At 46.1% G+C, this 22,218-nt stretch overlaps 1 protein-coding gene across 1 annotated transcript in view; it reads right to left on the reverse strand.

The window, feature by feature from the left end:
• Positions 1-235: 235 nt before the first annotated feature.
• LOC137417320 (uncharacterized) overlaps positions 236-22,218 on the reverse strand; it is a 71,075-nt gene continuing 49,092 nt past the window's right edge. The window contains exons 6-7 of the mRNA XM_078770470.1: positions 4,690-4,766; positions 236-2,397 (exon numbers count right to left, since the gene is read on the reverse strand). Of these exons, the coding sequence (XP_078626596.1) occupies positions 301-2,397; positions 4,690-4,766 (2,174 nt within the window). The 3' untranslated portion in view covers positions 236-300. The remainder of the gene's footprint in view (positions 2,398-4,689; positions 4,767-22,218) is intronic.

A 22,218-nucleotide genomic window follows, 5' to 3' on the forward strand; every position in this document is an offset into this window, starting at 1 on the left:
TTCCATTATAAATACACAAATTACTTGGTATTAGAATCAAATCAACCATTCACTGGTGAGAACCAAAGACCAAAAATGTGCTAAGTGGGCCATTTTGTACACCACGTTGGGCAAAATGGCCCCCACATATGGGGCAATATGGTCACCCCGTGGGGTAATATGGTCACCCCGTGGGGTAATATGGTCACCCCATTGAAAAACATAATAATTACCCTCAGAGTCACCAATCAAAACACTTTGAACCTGAAATAATATTTATTGTGAAAAATTACAGACTACAAGGTGAGATTATGCACATAATTAGGCACAAAAGTCACAGATGAAATTCACATCTTCTTCATCCACACCTGCACAACCATCATGGGCCCAAAGACGACAGACTGTGCACTTTATCCATCCTTCTCCTATCACACTATAACTTTCCCGGCAGAATAAGCACATTGTTCCATCATCATCCTCAGACTCGCTAGATTCTTCTGGTGCCGTAAATATAGCCCGTTTACCCTTCACTATCTTCTTTTTTGGCTTTTCTGCAACTTTCTTTTGCTTCTGAGGTTTTTTTTCAGCTCTCTGCTTTGCCTTCTCTGCCTTCTGTGCTTCCTGTCTTTTCTTTTCTTCAGCTGCATCAGCAAGTCGTTTCTTGTATGGGCTTGATGTTAAATGCTCTGACATTGACCTTTTTGATTGACGTGTTGTAGGCCTACCCTTAGCAGGAGTAGCCTTAGGTGGGGGACTGATTTGAAAGGGTGAAATGAACTCCCTACTGGTGCTTGCAACAGCAGGTCTTGGAACAGCAGCATGTCTTTGAGTGTTACCAATGGGTCTCACAGCATTTTCGGGGCCTCTTGCAGCATTACCATTAGGTGCAGGACCATCAACAGGTCTCACAGCATTTCCAGGGCCTCTCGCAGCGTTACCATTAGGTGCAGGACCATCAACAGGTCTCACAGCATTTGCAGGGCCTCTCGCAGCATTACCATTAGGTGCAGGACCATCAACAGGTCTCACAGCATTAACATCAGGTGCAGGACCACCAACAGGTCTCACAGCATCTTCAGGGCCTCTTGCAGCATTAACACCAGGAGCAGGAACATCAGCATCTCTATGGGCATCTTCAAGGGGTCTCTGGTTATCATCCATGGGTCTTGGTTCATTTTGGTTGAGGTCTGTAACTGTCGCTGGAGCAAACTCGTGATCTTGGAAGATGTTGCGGTTCACTGGGAAGATACCAGTTTTCCTAAACCCATTTGCTGCATTCTCGGCTGTAGCGGACTTGCGATATGCAGTCCCAAACAGGCTGGCCAGTTGAAATACTGTCACACATCGTCCCGGGTGCTGCCTCAACCACCTCTCCACCTCCTGCGTGTAATATGTAGATAGTGGCGTCATAAATGAGACATCTAATGGCTGGATCTTGTGTGAACAATGTGGTGGAATGCTCAACATGTATACCCCATTGTCTTTAGCCATGGTGATGACATCAAGGTTCTGGGTGTGTGTTTTGTGTCCATCTAGTATAAGGAGCACTTTATTTTCTTTTGATGCTCCTGAAACCTTCAGGAAATGCTCGAACCATATGGTGAAAATCTCTGTTTGCATCCATCCTGATTTATGGCATTGAGAAATCGAGCCAAGTGGAGCTCCATCCATCAACTCAGGCTTCATCCTCACCCTAGGCCACACAAAAAGTGGGGGAACAAAAGCTCCCGTTGCAGACATGCAAATTTCCGTAGTAACTAGAACCCCTCGTTCAGCCGAAGTTATGGAACCAACTTGCCTCCTGCCTTTTAAGGCAATGATTTTGGATGGTCTTGACTGCACAGTGGTCATACCGGTCTCATCTACATTGTAGACTTTGTCAGGTGGAAAATTGTGTTGTTCCATAAGATCCTCCAGGAGATCAAAAAATCTGTTGACAGCTTGACGATTGAATCCATGTGCTCTTGCAGCAGATGTCGCTTCAGGCTGACGGATGGAAAGGTCTTGATGTCGTGAAAAAAAGCCTCGCAACCAATCTTTTCCAGCGATTGCATTCTTGAAAGGATGCTGGAGGTGATTCTGTTCTGCCATCTGGTACGCCAATCGACGGACCTCCACTGTGGTCATCCCAAACATCATCTGCTCCATACTCAATATATACTGCACTAGTGCTGTTTCCATTTCTGTGGAGAAGACCATCTTGTAACGACCAAGAGTTTTTGATGAGCCCTTAGCACTAGCAGTCTTGTTCCCACCCTTGTGGCGTCGTTTAAGTGTGGTTTTGGGGACTCCAAATTCTTTCGCAGCCTTTTTATACCCCATGTCACCATTCTCTATTGCTTGAAGGGCTGCCTCCATTGCCTCCACAGTCCAAGACTGCCTGGTTGATTTCCGTACATAATTGCGGGGCATCTTCACCTGCAAATACACAAATGTGTGTATAAATACTCATGCATTGTTCCAACTAGGCAATTGTACACGGGTGCCCTCTCAGATTTCTTATAACTAGGGCATGCCCGTACGTGGGTGCCCGTTCCTTGGCAAAAAAAAAAAAAAACGCTACCCGTACGCTCTACCCCGCCCGTAAACAAAAAAAACAACGCTCTTCGCTTCCGCCCTTCGCTCTGACTGAATTGGGAGAAATAATGCGCATAAGAAATCGAGAAATTATTATTTTCTCCGGAAGAAATCGAATTACGAACCGTAATGGCGCACGCGCTCGGCTCGGCTCGCTGCCTCGCTCTCACAGTCACATCGGCCACGCCTGCGCAACAACGGGTTCTGTGATTGGCTGACGGAAGTGAAGTCTTCACTGTCCGGAAGGTCGCAAATCGCAGTTACGATGAATCGCAAATTAGTTTTAATTAGTTTTAAAACATAGTTTAACGCCAACATAGTTTGCCAACGTGAAATAAAAGAATACGCTCTCAAATGTGCCGTCCGAGGCAGAGTGTGTTCGCCACGTTCGGCACACGAGATAACTCGCTGCTCTCTGATTGGTTGAATCGTTTTTTGGACATAGCTCGGTAAGTACTTGTCCGATTAATATGAAACCTTGAAAAGGCACATCCTCGGGTCCCCAGCAATATACCTGGCAAGTTTAAAGTATATCGGACCTGTGGTTGTCGAGAAACAGCGGTCACAGACATACAAACATACAAACAAACAAACATACAAACATACACACAGAGATTAGTGGAATTATAGATAGATCACCCTGCCCCTTTGTGAGAGTAAGGTCCAATGTTTCTATCTTACTTCCACAGAAAATCAAAATTCAAACAGTGACCATTTTGATGACCCATAATCCCTTATTCCTAACCCTCATTACCCGACTTGGTGAGAACAGCACTAACTAAAGCAGACAACAATCATGAAGCACCCTGCCCAATAGATGAACTTATATTTCAGTGCATAAAATGACATGGTATAAGTAGATATGTATAAGTTACATGCATGCATGCAGCCAGCCAGCCAGCCAGCATGCAAGCATGCATACATACAGACATACATACATACATACATATAGGGTAGGCCTACATGTATACATAGGCCTACATATTTGTAACAAAAATAAGAAACATGTATGGGGTAAAATGGCCCACTAAAGGGTAAAATGGTACCCCACGGGCCATTTTACCCCAGGGAAATGGACCGTTTTGCCCCATGAACGACCTCCATGAAAACCTGACATCATTGGAAACCACATGTACTGGGCAGAATGTTTCAAAGGTCAATTTTAGTGACTGACTTATACTCTAAAAGCATGCAGTAACACTAGGAAATATGAGTCACTCTGTCACCACAAACACAATTTTCTCACATACCTACCGATAGATCCTAGTCGGTGTCAAAATGTTGGATGGTTCAGCTCGAGTTCAAGACTGGATAGGGATGGCCACCATGTTGTTACTTTCTGCTAATCCACAAAGGAATGTTTTAACATGAACAGCCACAAGATGGCAGCAGCTGCTGGTGTAATATACCAAGGGGTCCATATGACCCAAGGGGTCCATTTTGTACCACTTTCCCCTACATACATATATTTTCTGCAATGATATCTCTGAAAAGTTTGCGCATTATTGGGAGGGATGTTACAGATCGATATTCTGAAGAACTTATTTCTTCAAACATTATTTGATTGGGAAAGTTTTGCCTTCCACGAAGCCCGTAAAGAGTTTGTTTTCCTTCGAAGGGCTTGTTGAGGCATTAAACATCACGTTTATGATGAACTTCAAATTGTTTTAACAAGACGTGGACAATCTGTGATTGCGCATGCGTTTCTGACAGCTTGATGAATGACGAAATTCCTTATGACACACACGACAGGAACATGGCTTTCCTGGCATGTGGACCCGTGCATGCTGCCGAAGGTTACTCGCATTTTGAAACGTCTCCGGACAAATTGTACATTTGAACGGGCACTCCTGGCTGTGGATTCTCAGGTTCTTTACAAGCTGACAAATTAGCGAATCCCTTAAAACACAACCTGCATGCGTACGGTTGTTCACCTGTATGAATTCGCACGCGTCTCCGACAGGGTGATGACGACGTGAATCCCTTACCACACACGCTACAGGTGTACGGCTTCTCCCCCGTGTGGGTCCAAGTGTGCGTCTTCGATGCATATTTGCGATTCGTACGATAGGAACAATCATTGCATTTGAACTTTTTATCACTGGAAATCGATCGGTGCCATTCCATGTGCACCTGCCGAGAAGTCTTAGTGGTGAAGATGTGAGAACAGGATGTGCATGCGAATCCCCTGACGAGCTCCACTTGACTCCCTGTGAAGATCATGCAAACACATAAAACAGTCACTACAAAGTCAGGTTTCAACCTTAGTGATCGGTAATGAAGGTTTAGATATATCGACTAAAGTACTTGAAGATATATTAAATAAACATAGGGGCAATACCCCTGGCGCTCACCTGGTACAATAAACAGTATACTGCACTAACTAAAAGTATTTTAAATAAATTTCAATGGTTGCTAGAAGACAGTGCAGCATGTAGAATCATACTGACATAATCAGAAGACTTTAAACAAACAAACAAACAAAAAAAATACCTATTGGGGAGGGAGGGAACTCCCCCCCCCCCCCCCCCACTCCGTGTACCACCTCAGACCACAATTTTTAGCTCACCTGGAACGAAGTTCAGGGGAGCTTATGCGATGGCGCATTGTACGTCCGTAAACACTTGAAACTTCTCCGAAACCGCTGATGGGATTGCGACCAAATTTGGCACAAATTATATTTGTTGTGCTGACTAAAGTTTGTCCACGGCATTAAAAAAAAAATCAGGGTCTAAGGGGGTTTACCGGGGGTCAAAGTGGATACAGCTTTGACCCCCAAAATAGGAATTTACTTTTTCCTCTGTAACTACAAACACAATTTCGATGAAACTTGACCACAACCTTCATCAACCGTGATGTACCAATGTTTGTTCATGGCATTAAAAAAAATCTGCCCCTTTGGGGGTCTACAGGGGAGGGAGGTTGCCCCCCAAATAGGTATTTGCTTTCTTCTCAGAAACTCCACACTCAATCTCTGCTCACCTTCACTCCTTCATTCCTCTTTTCTCCCGCCTCTGGAACAAACTCCCCCACTCCCTTCAATCCCACTCCTCCCTCCAGGTCTTTAAAACAGCTGTTCACCACCATCTCTTATCTTCCCCCATCCAAAACTTTGATCTTTTCTACCCCCACTAATTCACTCCAGATCCACTTTTTTAAAATACCAACTTCTTTCCTGGAAGTCCTTGCAGTGTCCTTGTGTTTTATACTTCTCCCACCCCTCCCCCCCCCCCCCCAAGCCCTCTCCCTCCCACAGATCTCTCGATGTCCCTGCTCTCAAATGTTGTGTTTGTGTCCTTCCCCGTCTCTCCCCATCTTGTCTACCGCTCCCCTTATTATATGTTTTATGTGTCTGTTTGATTTTTTTTGTGTGATTAATGTTAGCTCTTTCACGAGCCTCGATCTTGTATACAAAAAAATAAAAATAAAAATAATTCTGATGAAACTTCACCACAACCTTCATCATCCGTGATGTACCAATGTTTGTTCAAGGCATTGGAAACATAGGGGCAATACACCTGGCGCTCACCTGATGGAATAAACAGTATACTGCACCGACTAAAGGTATTTTAAACCAATTTCAATGGGTGCTAGAAGACAGAGCAGCATGAAGAATCATACGAACATAATCATAAGACTTTAAACAAACAAACAAAAGAATACCTATTTTGTGGGCAATTCCCCCTCCCCCAACTATTCAAAACTATTCAACTACTATTCAAAAATACCTCCTAAGACCCAAATATTTATAATGCCTTGAACAAACATTGGTACATCATGGGTGATTAAGGTTGTGGTGAAGTTTCATCGAAATTGCATGTGTAGTTTCTGAGAAGAAGGCAAATACCTATTTTTGTGGGGCAACCCCCCCATAGAGCCCTAAAGGGGCAGCTTTTTTTAATGCCGTGAACAAACGTTGCTACATCATGGGTGGTGAAGGTTGTGGTCAGGTTTCATCGAAATTGTGTGTGTAGATTCAGAGGAAAAAGCAAATACCTATTTGGGGGGGCAACCCCCCGTAAACCCCCAAAGGGGCAGATTTTTAAAATGCCGTGAACAAACATTGGTACATCACGGGTGATGAAGGTTGTGGTCAAGTTTCATCAAAATAGTGTGTGTAGTTTCAGAGGAAAAAGCAAATACCTATTTGGGGGGGTGAAACCTGGATCAACTTTGAACCGGGTAAAACCCCTTAGACCCCGATTTTTTTTAATGCCGTGAACAAACTTCAGTCACAACACAACAAATATCATTTGTGCCAAATTTGGTCACAATCCTACCAAATTTGGTTTCAGAGGTTTCAGAGAAGAAGTTTCAAGTATTTACGGACGGACTGACAGACGACGCGCCATCACATAAGCTCACCTGAACTTTGTTCCAGGTGAGCCAACAATCAATCCTCTGATTGAATACCAAAAGGGGTTTGAAATATCTTTCTTGCAATGACAGTCTGTCATGGTATAAGTGAAATGGTTTTGGTCATCAACTTGAAAGCCTGGTGTTGGCTTAGCGGTTAGGGTGCGGCTTGGGATCCTAGGATCCTGGGTTCAAATCCCGGTGGATCGCTGAATGAACACCAGGAGTGTTGACTCAGGCTGTCATCCTTCTGAGGTCGGCAAATTGAGTACCAGTTCACTGGTAATTCCCTGTGTGTCGCAAGAGGCGACTAACAGGGTTGGCGGCAGGAAGGGCATCCGGCCATAAAACATTGCTTCAAAAAGTTGACCACGGTGCCCGAAAAAGGCCAACCCCCGCTCTGTGGGGGAAAATGGCCTCTAAAGGTGGTTCCGAAGAGGAGTTACCGGTACTCAGTGATGAAGCCTATCTTATCGTATGGATGCCAGTGGAAATTGAGGAATATGGCAGTGGATGAACAAAGATGCATGCACAGACAAGCACACACCTGGTTGTGGGATTACGTGTAGTAATTTGGGAGAATCCCATAAGTTGGAATCTGGTATGTGGGCAAGTAGTTTTTATTTATTTATTTATTTTTAAAGTAAACCATCATATCAGATAATGAGAAAGGTGATGCAGAGCCCCCATGATCCAAAATCGGAAAATCGAAGCCTGAGTGATTGTGTGGGCCATCAAGTAGAAGGGCTGCATCGGGTTTCAGAGCAATCGGTTGGTAAATAAGGGACGAGTATGGATCTGAAGCTTTGGGGTAACCCCACCCCTGGGAACCCCCATGATCCAAAATCGAAAAATTGGAGCCAGAGTGATTGTGCGAGCTACTGTATTATATTCATGTGTCATAATTGCTCCTCTGCGGGCCATGGTGCTTGTGACGAGCAATCTCGGCACAGCCTTCCGCTCAAGGGGCAGGGTCTTCTCCTCCCACTTCTGTTGCCCATGCATCATCATAGATGTGCCATGCCCCTCTCCGCCCATTCACCATTGGACGTGGGCCAGTTTAGTTCATAGTTCACGAGTGCGGCAAACCCTTCCAAACCTCACTGAATAGGGCTGATTATACTAAAATAATATTTATAACGGATTTACAGAATGTAAAACAGAAAAAGCGGGGTTAAAAGGGTTGGAATTCTCGAGACAGACATTGGGATGGGTGGACGTCGTCTATTACATAAGCGATGCATATCTAATACCACAGTTGATTATATTGTTGCGGTTATGAGAATAAAGGATAACCCCCCTCGTAGGTAGACGCACCACAACATGTAGCCTCGCTGTAGTATAGTTATTTCTTAGTAAATGTAAGGTAGACTCCTTTCCTGTGTTAGTTTTGCGGTGAGTAGGCCTCAATTGGGCTAGCATACCATGTGCTCGGCCTGAACAAGTCTGGCAAGGCCGAAGGGAGGAGCTGCAGGAGGGAGTGGCCGGTAAGCAACGAGCCGCCAATCGGAGCTCGAGGGAAGTGGCTAACCACGGCAACGGGAGGCGGAGCATGGAACATTCGGGTAAGGCCAGGGCGGAGCCATAAAACCCTGCCCCGAGCCCCCCGCGTCAGAACGCCAGAGAGTTTTGCCCCGAGTGAGTTGAGAGGGAAGCGAGAACGCACGAGGTCAGAGGTGAGAATGAGTCAGAGATCGTCAGAACCACAGCAGAACGAGTGGATTGAACTGTTTGCAATAGCCCCGTTGTACACAAATTCCCCGTGCCCTGTACCCTGCGCTCTGCGGCTGTATTAATCTCCTGCCTGCATTTCCCTGCATACGTGCCGTGACCGCCAGAGGGCCACGCCGGGCGAGCTGTCCGGGAGCGACGGACGGCAAGGCGCGTTTGGTGCGCGAACTTCCTTCCTTCTTTTTCCCCACGTGAGTGAGAGGGCCCTTTGTCTGGGCATTAAGTTAACATTGTTTAAGTGCTCTGTGTCCCCTTTGCTTTATCCTGATCACTGTACATTATAAATAAACCTGTGTTCTTTATTCAATTTGATCGTTCCCGTCCTTTCCATCCATTGGCCTAGGTACGAATATAGCCGCTAGAATCGGGTTCAATAGAAATAACGGCACAAGTCACATGATACACACACCGCTCGGGCGTACTCGATTAAGCGTGGCTTGTGCGAGGTCCCGTCCCCGTTTTCGTGGCAGCGTGGGTCAAAGGTACGTGCGGCATCGACCCAATACCCTTTTTCATGCTAGCTGCGGAAGTGGCGATTCGGCCTCGTGGACACGAAGACCCAAGGGGAAAAGGGGGTTTAATCCCCCCTTTGTAACATGGATGGGCTTCCGGAGATCTGCAACAATATTATAGGCTAATGGTAAACATTTACTTTAAGGAAATAACTACACTATATTAAGCATATTTAATACAGTTGGAGTCATTTCCACAACAATATTAAACACTAGCAGGGGTACCCGGCGTTGCTCGGGGGGAAATGAGAAGGGGAGGGGGGGCAGGAGAGCTGAGGGGGACAGGAGAACCACCGGGGGCTATGGAGGGACGGGGGGGAAGACTGAGAATGTGGCAGAATAACTGCCGGGGCTTGCGGTAGACGAACTGGCGGGAAGAGTGGGCAAGAGAACTGGTGGGAAGAGGGAGCAAGAGAACTGGTGGGAAGAGGGGGCAGGAGAACTGGTGGGAAGAGGGGGCCGGAGAACTGGTGGGAAGAGGGGGCAGGAGAACTGGTGGGAAGAGGGGGCAGGAGAACTGGTGGGAAGAGGGGGCAAGAGAACTGGTGGGAAGAGGGGGCAAGAGAACTGGTGGGAAGAGGGGGCAAGAGAACTGGTGGGAAGAGGGGGCAAGAGAACTGGTGGGAAGAGGGGGCAAGAGAACTGGTGGGAAGAGGGGGCAAGAGAACTGGTGGGAAGAGGGGGCAAGAGAACTGGTGGGAAGAGGGGTCAAGAGAACTGGTGGGAAGAGGGGGCAGGAGAACTGGTGGGAAGAGGGGGCAGGAGAACTGGTGGGAAGAGGGAGAAAGATAACTGGTGGGAAAAGGGGGCAAGAGAACTGGTGGGAAGAGGGGGAAAGATAACTGGTGGGAAGAGGGGGCAAGAGAACTGGTGGGAAGAGGGGGCAAGAGAACTGGTGGGAAGAGGGGGCAAGAGAACTGGTGGGAAGAGGGGGCAGGAGAACTGGTGGGAAGAGGGGGCAGGAGAACTGGTGGGAAGAGGGGGCAAGATAACTGGTGGGAAGAGGGGGCAAGAGAACTGGTGGGAAGAGGGGGCAGGAGAACTGGCGGGAAGAGGGGGCAAGAGAACTGGCGGGAAGAGGGTGCAAGATAACTTCCGAGGTGGGAGTGGGGGCAGTGGCTGAGCCGGGGAGGCAGGGAGGGAGTTGTGGCTGAACCAGACCAACAACCATTGAACTCCACAATCCTGAGGGAGCGACAAGCAGGGATCAAACTCCAGCCACAGAGCCCTTCCACCCAAATACAAGCACCCTGGAGACAATGTACTGCATCACTCCACCAGGATCTGGACACCCAGATGACTTAAATCAATACACTTGTAATCAAAGTATGTTTTAAGCTTCGGAAAATGATGACAACATGATGAAGTCGCTCACAAAAAAACATATTTTTCTTTTCAACAAACCCCTTCAAAATACATACAGTCACGTGAAAAAGTAAGTACACCCCATGTAAAGTTTTGACTTTTTCAACATATTTCAACATACAGCCATTTGATCTTCATTTCAACAATATTGATAGATAAAGGTGATATAATATAACAAATATCATGAAACATTTACATTTTGTAGTCCATTGTATAATTTAAATAAACATAAATGTAAATTTTGCATGTGGAAAAAGTAAGTACACCCTTGGTTCCAATAGGTGGTATTGCCCCCTTTGGCAGAAAGAACCTCAAGTAGGCGTTTCTTATAACTGTCTACCAGTCTCTGACATTGACTGGGAGAATTTTTTGCTGACTCCTCCATGCAGAATTCTTTCAGCTGTGTGATGTTTGAGGGGTTCAACAAAAAATGTATTCAACAAAAAATTGTTGCACAGCTCGTTTCAAATCCCCCCACAACATCTCGATGGGATTTAGATCCGGGCTTTCACTTGGCCATTCCAGAACCCTCCATTTCTTTCTTTTCAGCCATTCCTTGGTGGATTTACTGGTATGTTTAGGGTCATTGTCATTTTGCAAGGTCCACCTTCGGTTGAGCTTCAACTTTCTGACAGATGGCCTCACATTATCCTCAAGCACCCTCTGGTACAATGAAGAATTCATAGTGGATTATATGATGGTGAGCTGCCCAGGCCCTGATGCAGCAAAGCTGCCCTAAACCATAATATTTCCACCACCATGCTTTACAGTTGGTATCAGGTTCTTGTGCTCAAATGCTGTCTTTGGTTTTCGCCAAACATGTCTTCTGGTACTGTGGCCAAATAGCTCTACCTTTGACTCATCTGTCCAGAGCACATTGTTCCAGAAGTGCTGGTCTTTGCCTACATGTTCATTGGCAAACTTTAGTCTTGCCCTGATGTTCTTTCTGGACAGCATAGGTTTCCTCCTGGCACACCTCCCATGTAGATTAAATTTGTGCAGCCTCTTTCTAATGGTAGACTCGTGCACTTTGACATCAACAGTGGCAAGAGCTACCTGTAGGTCCCGTGATGACATTCTGGGGTTCTTCGAGACTTCTTTCAGCATCTTGCGGTCTGCTCTCGGGCTGAACTTGCTGGGGCGGCCTGGCCTGAACAAGTTGGCAGTTGTTTGGAATCTTCTCCACTTGTAGATGATCTTCCGGACAGTCGAATGATTGATTTCAAATTGTTTGGAGATCTTTTTAAATCCCTTCCCAGACTCGTAGGCATCTATAACCTTCTTTCTGAAGGCCTCAGAGAGCTCTTTTGATCTAGGCATGGTGATGCCACACTCTTCAACAACAAAGAGCAAACCAAACTAAATGTCTGAGGTTTAAATAAGACAGGTTCCTCAAAGATCCTCTCTGACGATGTTCTAATCATTTGCACCTGAGCTGGTGCACATGATTCTAATTTTAGGTATTTGAAGTAGTGATAAATGTTGGGGTGTACTTACTTTTTCCACATGCGAAATTTGGTTTTATAGTTATTTAAAGGAAGACTCCAAACCCCAATTTTTTTTTTAGTTAAATGCTTCTACATAATCTTTGATCAGTACATAAGATAATCTAAAAAAAAAAAAAAATCAGCCCGGGAAGTCGTTTCCTTGTAATCTGATCTTAAATGCGCCAATAATAGACCATCGACGAAAACGCTTCTGCAAATCTTAGACCACGTGCCCATGCACAGTATGACGTCACACTAGGTGATGGGGAAGCCGGAAATACTTTTTAAATGGTTTACAATACAATACAATAGTGTGGAGTGTTTCAATTCTCGTTATATTGTCCTGCATATCGGATTCTAAATGGTTTTTAGTTGCGTTTTGTACGGGTGTAGCAAAGTCTCAGAGGCTTTTGTGCGAACACTGCATGAATTCCCGAAGGATGTTGCCAGTAATAACACTTGGAAGAGGTTTGTCCGACGAACTCGAGCACGATGGAAAGGTCCTACCAAGTCGACGCGGCTTTGCAGTGAACATTTTGAACCAGAGTGCTATGTCAACTTTTTGGCTTGGAGTATGGGACACGCTGCCAGACTAGATTTGAAGCCTTTGCAAATCCCATCCAAATATCCAGAGGGTACCTGCAGGACACTTGCTTCGCCAGCCACCACGTCGAAGAATATAAAGCCGTCTACGTCGATGATGATGATGTCGCCCACTCAGGCCACTGGCGCCGACACTGAATTTGCGATGCCTACCGTCTTGCTCCAGGCCCAGACTTCATGTTCCACGCCGACTTTGAAGAGACCTCGAACTGCTGTCGCTAAACTAGAGTTGATGAGGGTAAGAAATCTCTTTTTATTACTACTTAGGCCTATGCCTTGTGGATGATAATAGTTCGCTTCAATTGACAATTCATCATGCAGGTTAGCTGTTTTCCAGAATTCTCGCTCTTATTTCCACAATATTTATCAGAATTTGCTGAAATTTGGCTGAAATGTTTATTATCTTTTGTCACAACTTCTGTGAAAATTTCAAAAATCTTAGTTTAGAAATAAAACAAAAGGTTACTTTTTGCAGTTATTTTTCGTTGTAAAACAACGGGGTCCCCTTGAGTAGCTCTGTACTTATTCATTTGAGGCTGAAAGTTTCTGAAACTTTCACGTTTCAATTTTTTAAAGTCAACTGATTGAGAAAAAAATACGAGCCAAAACTGCAATCCTGTACAAATAATGGATACAACAATTAATTATTCAATGTAATTGTACCCCGCCCCCCCCCCCACTCCGATATAAAAAGGTAGGGCCACTGCTCATACTTCAAAAAGTACCCCCTATCTCGGGCACGGATCCATGGGGGGCGCAGCGGGCGTGCGCCCCTCCTATTTTGAAAAAAATATTGATTTTTCATGCAGTTTTTACAACAAAAATTCATAATTTATAAATTTGGTGGGAAGAGGGGGCAGGAGAATTCCGCCCCTGTATCTCGGGAACAACATTTGGAATTTAACCCCCTTTTTGTTGATTATTACCCCCGATCCGAGCAAATTTGAGGCAAAAATTACCATTTTTGTTGATTTCTTTATGAAATGTCGAAAAAACACCCCCTTTTTAGCATTTCTCGGGAGAATACTCCCAAGATACAGGACTGAAAAAGACCCCCTTTCCCGAAAAAAGTGGTACGCGCATGCGACCCCCTTGACCCTCGGGAGTGGGGGGGGGGGGGGGGCGGGAATTGTCATGTATAAAATGTGGGCTTCCCCCCCTCCCCCCTTCCCGGGATGCGAGCATAATTGTTTATGTATCGACTTATTTCGGGGTCTAGCGGAACATGCCTGCCATAAATATAAATAAATTGGCCAAAATTCTACGAAACGCCGACCAGTGCATTTGTACACTACACTCAGTAGCTGCAGCCTGCGTGTCTGTGGCTACGCCATGATACAGGCACAAGGCGATCGGGTTTTTACCGTTTTATCGATCAAACAAAGTCACTACTGCAATAACAGTCGCTTCATATAAATATTCCCCGCATATTTAACCGAAACTATCAACAAGTAGGCTAGCCCAACACGTACCAGTAATCTAAATCTGCGAGCCGTTCAGCATCATCTTCGTCGTTTTCCACTTCGACCTCCGTATTTGCCTCTGGATCTTTGTCGACATATTCCGGCTCAAACTGATATGGTTGAACACCAAATTCTCTCCTTTCTATATCAAATTATTCTGCAATACTTTGCTAAGCCTCTGATACGTATTCATCGGCTGAAAAGTCCAACAGATCGGAGGAAATATCGAGCGATTCGGAGTCAAAAACTTCTTCTTCTGCCATGTCTGCCATGTTTATGCACTGTGTGCACCGCGATCAGCTGAGATCTATACCTCATGTGACGTCACAAGGATTCCAGAACTAGCTTTTTTTTTTTTTAATCGTGCCTTTTTAAAAACGCATTTCACGACTAATTTAGCGTCAAATTTTTTTTTCTTTTTAAAAATTAAACATTACCTAATTCTAAAGATTTAAATAATTGTAAAAAAAATTGGATCTGGAGTCTTCCTTTAAATTATACAATGCACTACAAAATGTGAATGTTTCATGATATTTGTAATATTATATCACCTTTATCTATCAATATTGTTGAAATGAAGATCAAATAGCTGTATGTTGAAAACGTCAAAACTTTACATGGGGTGTACTTACTTTTCACGTGAATGTACATATATATATAAAATATATATATAATATATATATATATATATATATATATATATATATATATATATATATATATATATATATATATATATATATATATATATATACTAGCTTGGCTCAGCTCGCTGCGCTCGCCTCACCAAGCGTCGATACTGAGGAACGGGCTTATTTTAGCTGAGGCTAATGACTGTACCTGAGTTGCTGTGTTGTCATGATTTTCACCAATCATAATACAAACAATTACTTTGCACAAATGTATTTGTTGTGTTCGTGATATTACATTTTTATAGGCAATTTAGGTTGAAGATTTAGGTTGAATTTTTTTTTTTCAAGAAAGAACCCCCCAGCACATACATAGGGGAGGGGTAGGTGCAGACTGCAAGTTTGGGACGATTACACCTCATCACCACGTAATTCAAAACACCTCACCACCACGTAATTCAAAACACCTCACCACCACGTAATTCAAAACACCGCACCACCACGTAATTCAAAACACACCACCACGTAATTCAAAATACCTCACCACCAAGTAATTCAAAACACCTCACCACCATAAAACACGTAATAAAAACACCTCACCACCACTAAATTAAAAACACCCCACCACCACGAAATTGAAAACACATCAAAGCCATCAAGCACGTAATAAAAACACCTCACAGCCATCAAACACGTAATAAAAACACCTCACAGCCATAAAACACGTAATAAAAACACCTCACAACCACGAAAATAAAAACGCCTCACAGCCATAAAACACGTAATAAAAACACCACCACCACCAAATTAAAAACACCTCACAGCCATAAAACACGTAATAAAAACACCTCACAGCCATAAAACATGTAATAAAAACACCTCACCACCACAAAATTAAAAACACCTTACAGCCATAAAACACATAATAAAAACACCTCACCACAACAAAATTAAAAACACCTCACAGCCATAAAACACAAAATAAAAACACCTCACAGCCATAAAACCCACAATAAAAACACCTCGGCCACAAAATTAAAAACACCTCACCACCACGGCATTTAAAAACACCTCACCACCACATAATTCAAAACACCTCATCACCAACTAATTCAAAACACCTCACCACCACATAATTAAAAACACCTCACCACCACGTAATTATAAATACCTCACCACCACGTAATTCAAAACACCTCACCACCAAGTGATTTAAAAACACCTCACCACCATGTGATATTAAAACACCTCACCACCACGTCATTTAAAAACACCTCACCACCACATAATTCAAAATTCCTCACCACCACGTGATTCAAAACCACCACGTGATTCAAAACCACCACAACATTATTAAAAACACTTCACAACCACGGAAACAAAAGTTTGTGGGAGTCGTTAAGTGACAACACAGACACTGCCCAGATGTGTAGATATATAAAAACCACCTTTAGAGGCCATTTTTCCCCGCAAGCGGGGGTTGGCCTTTTTCGGGAACTGTGGTTGTTGTTGTTTTTCGGTCCCCTTTTTTGAAGCAATGTTTTACGGCCGGATGCCCTTCCTGACGCCAACCCTTTTTGCCGCCTTTAACGACAAACAGGGAATTACCAGTGAACTGCTACTCAATTAGCCGACCTCGGAAGGATGACAGGCTGAGTCAACCCCCCTGGCGTTAATTCAGCGATTGACCGGGATTCGAACCCAGGATCCTCGGATCCTAAGCCGGCACCCTAGCCGCTAGCCCAACACCAGGGTTAGATGTGTAGATATATACCGTAGATAAATGACTGTACCCGAGTTGCCGTTTTGTCATGGTTTAAACCAATCATAATTCAAACAATCATTTTGTACAAATGTATTTGTAATATACGTGATATCACATTTTATAAACAATTGAAGTTGAAAACTTAAGTTGAAAAAAAAAAAATTCCCCCCAAAATCTCCCCCCCCCCCCCCCCCAAAAAGGAAAAAAATCAAATAAAAAATACCCTTAGGACATACCGACGGGAGAGATATGTGCATACCAGAAGTTTGGTACGATTTCACAAAACTTTGAGAAAGTAGTTCAGTGACACAACACAGGAGAGGACAGACGCTGCACATATATATATATTATATATACTAGGGCATGCCCGTACTATATCTATATCTAAAATTATATCCCCCCCTCTATTTACATGAAATGGTTTGGTCCATGAAATGTTTTGGTCCATTCGCAACGCCAAAGCGAACGGCGAACGCTTTACATGAAATGGTTTGGTCCATGAAATGTTTTGGTCCATTCGCAACGCCAAAGCGAAAGGCGAACGGCTTGCGAGTACAGTGACAATCCCCCCGGGGTTTTAATTAGTTTTAAAACATCGTTTAACGCCAACATAGCGCCAACATAGTTTGCCGACGGGAAATAAATGAATACGCTCTCAAATGTGCCATCCGAGGCAGAGTGTGTTCGCCACGTTCGGCACACGCGATAGCTCGCTGCTCTCTGATTGGTTGAATCGTTTTTTGGACATAGCTCGGTAAGTAATTGTCCGATTAATATGAAACCTTGAAAAGGCACATCCTCGGGTCCCCAGCAATATACCTGGCAAGTTTAAAGTATATCGGACCCGTGGTTGTCGAGAAACAGCGGTCACAGACAAACAAACAAACGTACAAACAAACAAACGTACAAACAAACAAACACACAGAGATTACTGGAATTATAGATAGATATATTGTTACAGACGCGGCTTAGATGTTATTTACCGAGCGGTGGTATTGCCGCGACCTAACAGTTGCCCCGATTCTTCCCCAACTCACCCGATTCCACCCGACGTTGACCAAATCGCGCTGTGCTAAATCAATGAAGGAAAAGGACACAACTGCTGGGATTAAAATGACACGACACCAGGGATACGGTTCTCAAGACCTCCGGAGGAGATTATATTAGGGCGGAAGGTTAGATTACAACTACAAGAGGGACATCATAGAAAGACAGGCACTTAGACACACTCTTATATTAACCCCAACAGACGACAGATAAACGGGACAAAAGGCTGACTCACACGGGGATTGATGGCAAGGAAAGCTGGTATTCGATGGCCAGCACAAGGTGCACCTTGTGCTCAGGGACAGGATAGCGCGGCCCAAAAGATGCAGGAGGTCTCTCAGCGCTCGGAGGTAGTGACTTCTCTTTCTCCAAGCTGGGGGCGCATCTCACGTCACGTCCGGTACGTGGCCGCGTATATCCGGCGGGGAGTGACACGCCCTCGGCTCGTTAGCTCCGCCCCAGATGGAATCGGCACGTTGCTTCTCATTGGGTGCGTGCTGGGGGGGGGGGGTTACCGGCTCCGCCCTTGACGAGGGGCTGACAAGGAGCCCCTTCGTGGTAACCCCGTCGGAGCGCATCGTCAATGGCGGCTAACCGAGCCGGTGTGAGGACGCACACTCCTCCGCGCAGCGCCGTTGTTGTAGTTGTTGTTGTAATTGTTGTTGTAGTTGTTGTTGTAGTTGTAGTTGTAGTTGTTGTTGTTGTTGTTGTTGTTGTTTGGGGAAGAAGACGGGAGGAGGCATGGGAAGGTCCTAAACTCACTACTGGTGCCATATAATCACATTCTGGTGCAACGAAGAGTCAGAATTAATGGAAACGAGTCCTTAACTGACATAGACTAAGAATAACTAGCAAGATGTCCGAAAGTTGTCTACGTGTGATGCGGTGGACCTGGGCACGACATTTAATGGGGGAAAAAGGGGAAGGTCGGTTCTACAGAGTGTTATTTACAGGCAATGGGACTAGGGAATGGGGGATTGGGGATAGTTGGGGAGTATTGGGGAAATAGGGGAATATTTACAAGCGGATATGGAGGCCAAATTCCATATTCGCAACATTGCACCCTTCTCTACCCTCGGGGCGTCCCGACCCGATAAATTTTTACCTAGTTTAGTGTGGCACTCAGATGTAGTTCCCACTACTATTAACTCTACCCTGAGTGCGACAGTTTTACAGATATTCACAAATGAGTAAATATGTCCCCCTGCGACGTTGCACCCTTCTCCTCTCAGAAACACACCCACAGGATAACCGAATCCGGAAAGAATTCTCAAACTAAACATACAGCCGGTAGGGAGCATTTTTTACAAGACTACGCTGATATTTACACTACGATCCAGGACCTGTTTTTGGAGGGACACATGCAGATGTTATGCATAGAGAGAGCACGCATGCCAGCATCGATACACCAACCCACGAGTGCTCTGTGGCCTACGGCCTTTAATAATGTGCAGAGCACCCCTTCCAAGCATCAAAAGCACCACCCCTTCACACAGTCAGCACCATCCGGTGCACCAATAAAGTGTTTATGAATCACCGGTGGTGTCACAGCCGGCCGATGTTCTGCCGCTGGTCTTGCCTTCGTGTGGTGCACTTGGTGTTCTTGCCTCTTTCAAAAAATAAAGAAAGGCGCCAACCGCGTCCATTTCTATATTGTGGCCTTCAGTGGTGTCAACTAAAAGTGGTTCACCTGTATGGCATAGGTGCCACGTTGACCCATAGGTCCATCCACGGGTGGTGCTTGGCCGCAAAAGAGCTGCGGTCCATTGTGGGTGGCCACAAACATTGCGGTCCATATGGTGTATCGATCCAAGCAGCAAGCAGCGAAAGTGCAGGCCCACAACTGCGGAGCCAGCACCCCTCTCTCCTCTCTCTCTGCCCCAAAGCCAGATCCTCGGAGGTGGGAGACAAAAGAAGAAGACAAGTGAGTAAGGTGGTAAGGGCGCAAAAGTGCACGCAATGTAAGGTAATGCACACTGGGGGCACATGGGAACCAGGTGAGACAGGTACGTTCCTACCGTACGCCCCCCCCACCCCACCAGGTAACCTACATGGCCCCTCCCTTACCCCTTACTGTATCCGCAAAACACAACACTACCCATAAACATCTACTTTACAAATCAACAAACATCCCTACTGTCTTCCCCGTTCCTCCCATAAACCAAATTCGTCTTCCCTCCCTCCTAACCAATCAAATTTGCCATTTTCAACTTTCATCAAAATTTGCCATCTCCAACTGAACATCAAAATTTGCCATTACCAATTCATCATCAGTCCCTCCTAAGGGGGGAGAGATGGAATCACCCCAATGTCTCATCCACGTCGTGATGCGTCTCACAAATCCTCACAATCTCATTTCCTGCAACAAAACAAAGAAAACACAGGTGTGGAGTCATCATCATCACCACAGGTAAGTGGCTGCGTATGGTGCGACAGGTTCATCAATCCTAACTATTTCCTAAATGACTTTAACAACTTTACACTACCCGGGGTCTTTCTCCGGCCAAACCATTGGCCCTCTTACACTATGGGTTCTAAAAACCAATTCCCATTGGCCAAACTGTGGTGCTTTTCAATTTGGGGTCTCACTCCCCCGATTCATCTCCCCGTGCCCTCGCACAATTTCTGGGCTGTGGCGTGTACCTCTCCCATTGGGTCTACCCACCTGCACACCCCCACCACTGCAGTTGCCTCCGAGCTTACCTGCTCCTTACCCTAACCTAACTACCTGGGGAAGGCCCTCTGGCGCTCTCCCCACTCGGTGCCCTCTCTGGCACTGGGCTGCCCGATCCACACCCGGGATCCTCAGGCACCCACTCACAACTACCGGCTCCCAGAGCCCACCTGCGGCCTCACCTGGCCGACATCCTCACAGTGGTGGAGTGCCCAACCAACTACACACACTAACAGGCTACACGCCCAGCCATTTCCACAACACTAATGCACCCATCCACAACACCATTCTGCAACCGCACCACAAATGCCAATATCCAACCACAATTTACCTGTACCCTCTACCTAACACTTACACTACCCGCCCCGGGTATCCGTGATAGGGGTCCACTCTTCCCCCATCCACACCTTCGCACCATGCACACCACTCCGTACCACTTACTCCAACTCTCTCCACACACCTGTACTTGCACACCTGTGCTCTCACACCTGGTGCCACCTGCACCCTTCTCTCCCCAAGCGCATTCGCGCTGATCCACAACACTCATTACTCACACACTGCTCCACACACCTGTCCAGTTGCACACCTGTGCAATCACACCTGTTCAATTCTCACACACACGGCATCATCTCAGCAAACTACTCCCTTCTGAAACTTGCGCTTCCCAGTCGTCCCTTTAAACTATTGCGCTCCCTCGTCATTATCATCCACACTAAACTACCTGCGTCCCCACTACAGGTATCAGTCACTAACTAAACTTAACGTTACCTAATGTCATCTTCTAGGGCCCTATCAATATAACCTAACCCACCCGGGCTAGTTTTCACTGCCATCCACCCCATAATCTATTGCTCCTTTGCCCCACTATGGGAAGGGTGGCAGGGATGCCCCCCTTACCCACCGGGCCCATCGCTCACTACCAATTTTGCACATCAAATTGCAACAAATCAAAAATTTGCCAATCACTACCCATCATCTGCCAATCACTACTGCCAATCCCTTGCCAATCATCAAATTTTGTTTTTCTCTAATTTCGGGGCCAAAACACTAACCTCATCACCCAGTCTACTCACTAATGCCTCTCGGTGCGCCAATTCCCGTCCAAAGCCCGGCTTCGTAAAGCCAAGCCATGAATGCGGGTTGTTTGGTGCCAGCGGCTGGATGCGTCCGGCATTCGGTGCAGGGACGGGGGCTTACCCGTGCCGAGATCCCACGCACCATCTCGGCACGGAGCCATCCAATGTCCCGCTCTCGACCTGCCGGCACGTCTCACCAAAAAGTGGTCGCCATGACGACCCTTCCTATCCAGCTGCCCGCTCCGCCTAGTGGAGCACGGACGCGGCCGTTCAAAGCGAGGCCCAGCACGCACCGAGGGCCCGCTTCGGCTAAAAGTCGCTCTTACCTCTACCCCGTCTAACGTCGATGCTTCACCTGGACGCTTACACCCCGCAGCCCGTTCCTTGCTCACACATCCCGCCGTTTCCATGCTCCTTGTACCGTTCCTTACACACCCAGGCACACCCATTCCACTCACAGCCTTGGTCACACACCTGACCACCGAACACTTTGGCACACATTCGTTGGTAGCACACCTCACCAACACACCTCTTCGCACCCCCTCCTCTGTCACCTCCTCTGTGACAATCACAGGTGTGCTCTCATTCGCACACCCAACCACGTGCCTCACCACCAACTCCAGCGTGCATTCCCACTCACGCTCTACCATTCCAGGTGTGCATCCTTCCATCCCAGGTGTACATCCTCGCTCACCTGTCACAACCAACTCACTCTCCTTGTCACTCTCACTACTCTCACCTCCATTCTTGACAGCGCACTCACCCTTACTCTTGACAGCGCACTCTTTCCTCATGCACCTGTCCGTCACACACCTTTCTCGCGCACACTCTTGCGCACACTCTCCCGTCACACCCTCTGTAACACTCACCACACCGCGCTTCCACGTGCTCCCTCGCACACGCGCTACGACCGACTCACTCTCGCCAGCACCCTCACTCCTTGGCACGCACTTT

Source organism: Myxine glutinosa, chromosome 1, assembly GCF_964187855.1.
Source record: "Myxine glutinosa chromosome 1, kmMyxGlut1.1, whole genome shotgun sequence".
NCBI lineage: Eukaryota > Metazoa > Chordata > Myxini > Myxiniformes > Myxinidae > Myxine > Myxine glutinosa.